Source organism: Dasypus novemcinctus, chromosome 13 (assembly GCF_030445035.2).
Source record: "Dasypus novemcinctus isolate mDasNov1 chromosome 13, mDasNov1.1.hap2, whole genome shotgun sequence".
NCBI classification, from domain to species: Eukaryota; Metazoa; Chordata; class Mammalia; order Cingulata; family Dasypodidae; genus Dasypus; species Dasypus novemcinctus.
Genome location: NC_080685.1, coordinates 30,003,758 through 30,013,322, shown reverse-complemented (window position 1 = coordinate 30,013,322; position 9,565 = coordinate 30,003,758). Strand labels below are relative to the sequence as shown.

General features: G+C 49.1%; 1 protein-coding gene across 4 annotated transcripts in view; it reads right to left on the bottom strand.

The window, feature by feature from the left end:
• Positions 1-5,191: 5,191 nt before the first annotated feature.
• The window catches only part of IL6R (interleukin 6 receptor), a 53,868-nt gene continuing 49,494 nt past the window's right edge, over positions 5,192-9,565 (bottom strand). For all 4 annotated transcript variants that reach the window (XM_058309753.2, XM_058309755.2, XM_058309756.2 and 1 more), the window contains one exon: positions 5,192-8,994. In XM_058309753.2, coding sequence (XP_058165736.1) covers positions 8,748-8,994 — 247 coding nt within the window. In that variant the 3' untranslated portion in view covers positions 5,192-8,747. The remainder of the gene's footprint in view (positions 8,995-9,565) is intronic.

Genomic DNA, 9,565 nt, shown 5'->3' with positions numbered 1-9,565 from the left:
TCCAGGCTGTTTGGATACACAACCTTGGTTGAGAAACCACCACTGGAAGCTACTATTTAGAAATGAGCAAATACATTTGCAATCTTGGGAAGAAGCATCAAGTTTTTAATTTCCATTGAAGAGTTATATAAATTGCCACAAGGTGGTACATGGCCATACTGTTCTTCCCCATCTGTGCTGAACAGGAAAGGAAGTTCAAATTGAGAAATGCTCCCTTACACACATACACACATACACACACACACACACACACGCACGCACGCTCGTGATTAGAGCAATGGGTTTCAGAATCCAGCTCAGATTGAACACAGATGTTTATGAGAGCCTGGGGTTTGGGTGTTGAATGTTAAAATCTGACCTTGTGAAAGGCTAAGTCATGAGATCAGGCTCTCACTAGGCACCAGGTTGGCTGCTCAACAAATTTCGTAAGATACTGTCTCAGTCCTCCAAGGCTCAGGAGCCAGGTGGCTACTTCATTTTTCAGAAAAGGACACTGGTGCTTGGAACAATCACAGAGTAAGCCGCAGAGCCCGACTGCAGCCCAGGTCTATTCTAGAGTAGCTCTCACTTGCTGTACGTGCACTTTCCCTTTGAGAGTGTGTACGTGGCCTGCAGAAGTCTTCACAGTTGAAAAACATAATTGGTCAAACTAGTGGGACTGAGAGGTAAAAACGAGCACTTTTTTTAGCATGTCAAAAATGAAGTTTAAAAAAAAATCACAGCTAATTATTATACAGTACAATGAAAACGCACCTAGCAGGCTGGACATTTAAAAGGTTGTGTGTGACCAGCTGTAGCTGTGTGTTCTTTCCCTATGGGTGGGCCACGTGAACTCAGGGCAAGAGAAATAGGACTTGGGTTTGCATGCATCCATCTCCACCACCATGCGAGCCTGGGCTGGGTCCAGCAGGCCATGTCCTTGGACCCACGGGCATCTTTTCTCCTGCTTGGGAGGCTCTACATACAGAACCTGGCATTCCAGTGTCCTGCTGGGACCATTTAAGTGCTGATAGTCAATATATGATTATGTTGTGGAGAGATCTTGGTTATTTCCAAAGTCCACAAGTAGTACCAGAATTACTTCCCCCACGTTGTGACTCAGAACTTCAGATGCTTCCTACATGATATGTATATATATATTTTTAAAAGTCAGATTGCTTTCTGATGTGTGTGCATAAATAAGCAGGATTACTAATTTGGATTCATTGAGAGAAAGAGCCATCTTCATTACAGACCACTCATGACAGCTGTTACTTGATGGCCTGTAAAAGCCAGTTCATTTATCACAGTATCACCAGTATGTTGTTGACGAGTAAGAATCATTATTTACTTTAAAAAATGGGTAAGGGTGTGTTTATATTCACTTTGGATTATTTTAAATAGTATGCTGTCAAGTGAAACATTCCCCTTTAAAATCCTTGCACTTTTTTAAAATGGAAAATGTCAAACTTTTTTGGAGGCTAATCTAATGAACCACACTGTACCCATCACCCACTTCAACAGTTATGATATCATAGCCAATTTTGTTTTATCTATGGCCCTACCTACTTCTTGCACTTTTTAATAATTTTTCATAGGTTTATCCCAAAATAGGGGGTGTGTTATGTTATAGAATGCCCCCCCTCCCCTGCCAAAATTCATGTGATCTTATTGGGAAATAGGGTCTTTGCAGACATAAGTTAATACAAGGTCACACTGGTGTAGTGTGGGCCGAAAATCCAATATAAATGGTGTCCTTACAAGACACATACTCACCTGGTGACAACAGAGGCAAAGATTGGAGGATGCATCTCTAAGCCAAGGACCACCCAGGATTGCCTGCAACTGCCAGAAGCCGTGAAGAGGCAAGGAAGAACCCTCCAGGAGAGCCTTTGGAGACTGCATGGCCCTGCCCACACCTGGAAACTTCTAGACTCCAGAACTGGGGGAGAATAAATTCCTATTATTTTCAGCCACCCACTTGGTGGTCATTTTTTACAACAGCCCTAGGAAACTAATACAGAGGTATCAACATTTGTTCATAAAAGATTTTTTACAATAAAATTTATCTGCTCATGAAAAAAATGCAAACTATACATAAAAGAAAGAAAAAAAGGCAGACTGGATTTCAGTACCTCCCTGGCACTCTTAGAATGTTGCAGAATTGCTGAACATCATGCATGGCCAAGGCAGGCCTCCCTCCCCACCTTGTGCCCACCCCCTCCCTCCCCCGGCCCAGCAGTCCTTGGCAACCCCTCCCTCCCTGTGGGTCCTCCGCCAGGAGCGGCCGTGAAGTGAAGTCACTCTGCATCTGAAACACTCCTCCATCTTTGCTCTCTGCCTCCCTATTTCTGTCCCTTCCTTCCCTGACTCCTGAGACCAGATTGAGTCACCGAGCCCCTGAACTTCCCTCATTACTCGACAGTGCTGGCCCGTTAAGCGTGCGGCTGGCTGGGGAGACTGCCAGCTCCTGGAGAAAGGCTTGTTCCTCTTCCACCCCTGCAGCCCGCATAGTGGTTCAGTAAACAGTCCCTGCTCGCATGTCACCACCCAGAGGGAACCCCCACGGAGGGTCTGGGGACCACTCATCCTTCACAGGAAGTGGATGTAATAAGGTTTCTATGCCAGAAATAAAGCACCATTCGAGGATTTGGGGGAAGTTCATTAAAGTTTATGCCAAGGGAGCAGCAGCGAATACCAAGGCGTTCGTGCATGTCCAGAGGTGTAGACAAGACAGAGATGGAGGGGAAGTGGTTTGTGGGTTCAAACTCCCCAGGGGCTCAGCTCCCAGCCTCGGCCCCTGCTCATACCAATAAGCATGAAAACCAGAATGGGCAATCCAGGTGCACCTTCCTGGAGGCAGGCGGGCCAGGCGCAGTTAGCACAGGTTGGGAAGAGCCCAGCAAGGGAGCAGCAGCCTGGCGTCGAGCCGCACAGGAAGGCAAAGGCCGCCAGCTGTGGAGTCTAGTTCAGGCCCGTCACCAGCTCAGGGGCCTTGGACCGCTGTCTTTGCCAGCATGAGCCTCCGTCCTCCCTTACACAGGTGAAAATACTACCTGGCAGCATCATTAAGATGAGACCGCCTTGTTTGTAAAGCCCTAGCAGGAGTGTCGGCATGCAGCAGCCATTCTTACGAGCTGATTTCCGTAGCTAATCGCTACCCAAAAGGGACGGCGACGTCGTGGTAACCAGCACGCTCAGCAGTGTACCTCTTCGCAGACTCCTAACGAATACTCACGGGACCTCCCCAGTAGCCCAGCGCAGAGATCCTCAAACCTGGCGGCACAGCAGGATAACCTGTGGGACTTACACCCCATGCAGGCAGCACCCAGTTTTGTGATTCACCGGAGTTGGGGGTGGGAGCCTGGGCTTCTCCTGACCCATGATCCCACCCACCCCGTCCACCAAGGACTTCAGTACGAGGCAGCCCCTAATCACCCCAAGGGCTCACTGCCACCCTAAGCAGAACGGGGGGCTTCTTTGGCTTCCGGGACTCCACGCAGACCTACTGAACGGGGAATCCCTGAGAGAGACGTCAGGAAGGGGACCTTTAATAAGCTGATCGCGTTGAAGCCGATGCACCCCATGTCTCTGGGAGCTCTCTGCTGTCTTCACCGGCTTCTCGATTGCCCCTTCCTCTACTGCTGGGCAGACCCCAGGATGTCGCACTTGCACTGGTCATCGTTGCAAAACCCTTATTGTGTATCAGAAATTTAAAACCTGAAACAAAATACAACTGTCCTCCAAGTAAATTTCATTCTTTCAAAATACAAATCCTAATACAGTATCAAAACACAACTTCCCATTTTGAGTGAGCTCTTCTCTTGGTGGACACTGGGCAGCTTAGTGATCTACTGTTCTCCTAGCAGCAGCAGCCTAATTGAATACGGTCTCTACCCCACAGCGTATTTTGTGATTCTTCTGAGAAAGTTCAATGTATTCATGTTTGGGGTTGCCACCTAAAAGGGATTTGGTCCAAAATGGGGCATGGCCGAGGTGTTTTTAGTTGTTTTGTTTTTAAGTATCATACAGCAGAAGACAGGGACTTTCGTAGAGATTAGGGATTGGTTGGTGCTTGAAGGGTTTGCCGTCATGGCGCTGACTGTTTAAGCCACAGCACCCAGCGAGCCCTCCTGTCGGCCTCTCCACCCAAGAGTGGCTTCTGAACAGCGTCAAGGCCTTTCCAGAGCACACCTCTGCTACTACAGGGTGTCCAACTCGGCCCCCTGCCCTGGAGCGGTCCTCCTCTTGATTCGGAGAAAGTTCTGGTCTCCTTAGGCCTCGGTAAACAAGGAAAAAGCTTTTTTCTAAGGCTGTTCCAATAACTCAGTGTTCCTTGCCGTCCTCTACAGGATCCACCATCTGCTCTCCCAAATTCTTCTGGAAAGAGCACCCTGAGCATGTCATCCTAACCGGGAAGCGGGAAGAAAAGGGAAGCACTCCCTCTGCTTCCTGGCTCCTCGTGCCCACTCCTGCGCCCCCTCTCCGCGGCCCACACAGCCCAGCCACCGGGGGGACATCTGTTTCCTGTGGCGCCTTCTGCAAGACAGAGACAACCCCCCAAAAGGAGAACGTGGTGTCCTGAAGGAGACGGTGGGTCCTGAAGCTGTGGTCCCCGGCCTTCCTCCAACTGCCAGGCAGGGGTGGAGCGGAGGGGCCTCACTCTGCACTTTAGTCCAAGTTATACAAGGTCTAGACTTCCCTGCAGTTTCACCTCCCCAGCCCCGAGCTGTTCACACACCAAGCCTCACCCACAAAGCAGCCACAGGATGGGGTTTGCTGTTTGGAAGATGACGGACGGCTGTGTCCCACGGTACCTTTTCCAGCAGAAGACGCATTGGGCCCATCTGACCACCTGGGTGCAGGGCTGCCTTGGTGAAACCACCAAATAACAGCCCTTCCTTTTCTTTCCCTCTGTGTCCATCATCTGGCGGGAAAAACGTTGGCAGAAGCACCCCCACACTTCCCAAACTCCCAGGACCTGTTTTGGGAAATGCTTTCCTAATTAAAGCCTTTTGAGAGATCTTCACTCATTTCTTGAACTTACCTTTTTCCAGGGGGACTTTAAACCTGCATTAAGGGGGAGGCCCACCCAGAAATCTTACTTGCCTAGTCCAAAAGCTTCCCATCCTTCTCTCCTTTCCCCTCATTAGCCATTCAAGTCTGTCTTTTAAATGACCCAGGTGCCAAAAGGATAATTACATCTCAAGCATGCTTTTAGAAATTATTTATTTCAAACATTTACAATTTTCACGTTGAATGCAAAATAGCTGGTAAAAAGGAAAAGAAAACAACATTGAAAAATGTATCAAACTGACCCCTTGCCCCATATACAGACATCAGCCTTTGGTATTTGCTTTCAGTAATTAGGTAAAAACAAAAAACAAAAACTTGAAACTATTATTTCTCTCTAAAAAACAACATAGAGTTGAGGTATTCCATTTAACAGATGTGTGATTTCCATTCAAATAAGGTCTCTATATTAATTAACAGCCTTGCTACATGCTGTTCCAATCCTTTCCTTCTAAAGTAGATCTTAGCCTGAACATATGTTCATAAAACTGACAGTGTTCCTTAATAATCATTAAGGTTGTCATAGAAACTCCCTGGAGCTGGCACCCAGCCACCCCAAGGACACAAGGCAGGAAGGACATTTGGGGGCGCTCAGGAGCAGGTGACAGAGGACCTGAGCCATTGGGCCTGCTCCTTTCAGCAACAGCCCCGCCGCTGACTGCTACATGGGAAAGCTAGCTGGGTGCAGTGCCTGTGCTCCGAGGGATCACGTGCTGTCCCTGCTCCTCCAAATTAAATAAATTTCTCATCAACTCCATTTCGGAGCTGGATGTCGGAATCCTCCCTAAATGGGACAGTCTTAAGGGCCCGTGATGAGATGATATAGCTCAGCACCACAATGGCAGGCCAAGACTTTCTTGAACATTCTTCAGAAAACCCACAAACCGAGACCGCTCCCAGACTGCCCCACCGGGTTCTGCTCCCCGCCAGGTGGACCCAGCCCGGTTCCAGCAGCCACAGTGTAGAGTCCACACTTGGTCGTGGTGACAAGTTTCCTTCCCCTGCAGGACAGCAGGGAAATGGCAGAGAGTCGGGCTGAACCCAGAGGCGGGCAAAGGAGACTCGCGGTCCAGGCCCCGCTCCCAGCCAAGGGTGCCCAAGGGCTTTGCAGGCACATCAAACCCTACCCCTCAAAACTAAAAAAAAACACCCTAAAGTTAATTAATGCTAATTAATGATCACTTTAAACCCTCAACCAGCACAGTTTAAACTTTCCCTACCCAGCAGGGTAAGCTGCCACGTTTAGTAAAAACTATGCCCACGTTTCACTTCTGGCTGTGCGGCGGATTCTACAGATGCTGGCTGAGCAGCACGCTGGCCTGGACGGAAGGCAGCGCGTGGGCTGCAGAAACCCAGGTCGGAACAGCCTGGTGATTACACAGGTGTTCATTAACCATAAGTCAAGGTTAGAGAGAGCTGGGGTCGAGAGCCGTGGACAATGAGAGAGACCTACAACCCTGAGAGGACACACACTTTTCCTTCATTTTCTCTAGCTTATGAAAAATAAAGGGAAAAAAACCCTTTACAATATTAAAAAAAAAAAAAAAGCAGTTCTGTTACAATAATAACGAAAGCAAGAACAATTTGGAGATCAAAGCTGCCTAACTCTTGGCGGTAATGAGCTATCTGATTTCACATCTCCGGCTGGCACAGCTGTGCCTGGCTTTGGTAACATCAAGTGTGGGCTCAAGAATCGGCCCTCTCACATGCAAATTCTTATTTTTGATATTTCCCTTTAGCAGTATTTCTGCTGTTCTGAGGTCCCAGAAACGTAGAAGGAAAAAAAAAAAAAGCATCACAATGATAAAACATAAACACCTGTCTGGCTTTTGTCAATTTTAAGATTCGATGCGCAAAGGAGCAACAGCGTCTGAAATTTGTAGACAGGGCCAGGAACCAAAATCACTTCTCACCCAAGATAGTAACAGTTGGAACCTGGCAAACAGTAAAAACATCCTTTAGCCACCAGTCTGGTGGTGGCAGTGGTTTTTTTTTCATAAAGGGTAGACTACTAGAAAAATGTTGTGGTCTGGCAAATTTTTGGCCGATGGTTACACGACTGATTTTTGTCACAGTTTCACTTTGGGATATCCCACAGTACTTGACGGTACCCGAGGAACCACTAACATTGCTGTCCAGATCGATGAGGGCACTCAAGTGCTTATCACGGTGCTGTGGCTAGATAGTTACTCGGTGCTTCAATTAGTGAAACCGACAAATGCAAGGAACTACATAAAAAGAGGGAGGCGCCCAAGGTAAGGGATTTTTTAATGAACCCTTGCTAACAGTGGGCTGGTGGCTTTCAGGGGGTGGGGATTTTCTACTGACCCTTCTTAGTAAGCATGGGAGGTTTGCTTTCCAGCCCTACTCCAGGAGCTTGCCCCCTTGCCTTCGTAACCACCTGGGGGGGGTAATAGCAAGCTGCTTGTCCCCGACACTTAAAGAAGAGACAGATCATTATTTTTCACTTTTAAAAACACAGACAAAATATAGAATGAACCCAGAATCTCTTCCCTAATAAGGGAAAATATTCTTTCTCCTCCTCCTTTTTCATTTGACTCAGTTTTGCGCTAAACCAAGGTATCGTGCTTTTCACCCAGTTATTTACATACCGACACTCAGCTAATACTGCGTCTTCCACCCTTTCGGGATAAAATAACAGTTTAAAAAAAAGTTAAAGTACATTCTTGCCGGGATCTTTTTTCTTTTCACATCAAATCTTCTCTAGTTACTCAGGCTCAGGTTAAAACAAAATAAACAAAGCTGGAGTAGAACAGTCTTCTTCTCACCAAGGACAGAAGCCTTCCCTGCTTCCAGCTTGCCTTGGAGGGGGGCACAGAGAACACTGGTTTTCAGAGACTGCCCTGCTACTACAGCAGGGTGTAGAGACCCCAGCTCCCCTCCGTCCTTGCTATTTCTCTCCTCTTTAAGTCCTGGAATCCAAAAGGGGAAATCAAGCCAGTGCAGTTGCTACTATATTCAGCAAGTGCCTCAGATCATCATTCCCATTTATCAAAATGCTAACGAGGAACTAATTATAATTGCATTTAAAACCATCAGGCCCTGAGACGACTCAGGTCCCTCTCAGCTGTGGGGAAGAAAGGCAGGAGTTCCAGAGAGCTTCCCCAGCCTTGGGGTTGAAGTAAAGGCGATCTCAGGCCTAGAAAAACTGCATAGCAAAGGCACTCAGGTTTCAAGAGTTTGAGCTCGAGGATGAAAACTGTGCAGTAGACCAGCAGAGCCAGGCTGTCAGGGCTGGACATCAGCCCCTGCCTGAGGGAAGAGGGGGACATGTTGAGGGTCTGCAGGGCAGCCAGCGACTTGTCCACACCAAGCCCCGGGGACTGAGGCCTCCCCAGCGGCCCAGCTCTGTCCCCAGCTGTCTGGTAGAGCCTTGACATCTCTCTCTTCAGAGAAGCCCTGAGTTCACTCTACCCCTTTGAAGCAGGGCATTTAGGGACGGGTGGTTTGAAAACCCAGCTACCTCTTCCTTCCGAGCGGGCACAGCAAGCATTTTTTCACGCAGCGTGGAACCCCGCGGGAGGCCCTTCGGGGAATGGCGAAGCCGGAGCCCCACGCACCTGAGATGAGCTGGAATGGCAGTGAGAAGCAGCTTTTGCTAAGCCGGTTTGTGCCCTTTCACCACACGGTTCAGCATTCTGACACCCCAAGGTGCCAGGCGCCGCCCCAGCCAGCTATCTGGGGAAGAAGTAGTCTCTATTGCTGATGTCGTAAGGGCGCCGCGGGTCCCTGGCCTCCGGTCGGCTGTGGCTCGATGTGCTGTCAGACCCAAGGCTGCTGGGGGAGACCGGTGGTGAGATGAGGGGAAGGAGGACCGGGGTGGGCTTGGGCCTCTCGGGGACCAGCTGACCCAAAGAATACGGTGGGTGCATGCTCGTCTTGCCTTCTTTCAGAGCGCGCAGCTTCCACGTCTTCTTGAACCTTCACACAAACACACAAACACAAAGCCACACAGGTGTTTAGCCTTCCCTGCGATGAACCCAGGCGGAGAGAAACACTAACAGCTGGGCTGCCCTGGTGGGCCGGCCCCCCCGGGTTTCAGCGCAAAGGGGTGACACCTCTTCATCCCGATTCATCCTGCCAGGCTTTTGACTGCTGTCGTCTTTTTATTTTTTTTTGCCATCAGGGATTCTGTAATATTCTGAAGAATTTGGTGGGTCTAAAAAACACCTCAAGGGAAGCAGATTTGACTCAACTGATCGAGCATCCACCTACCACATGGGAGGTCCGTGGTTCAAACCCAGGGCCTCCTGACCCATGTGGAGCTGGCCCACGCGCAGTGCTGCTGTGTGCAAGGAGAGCCGTGTCACGCAGGGGTGTTCCCCGCGTAGGGGAGCTCCAGCGCAAGGAGAGCCGGCCCGCATGAAAAAAAGCGCAGCCTGCCTGGCACCGCACACATGGAGAACTGACGCAGCAAGATGATGCAAAAGAGAGACACAGATTCCCAGTGCTGCTGACGAGAATTCAAGCGGACACAAGAAGATCACACACT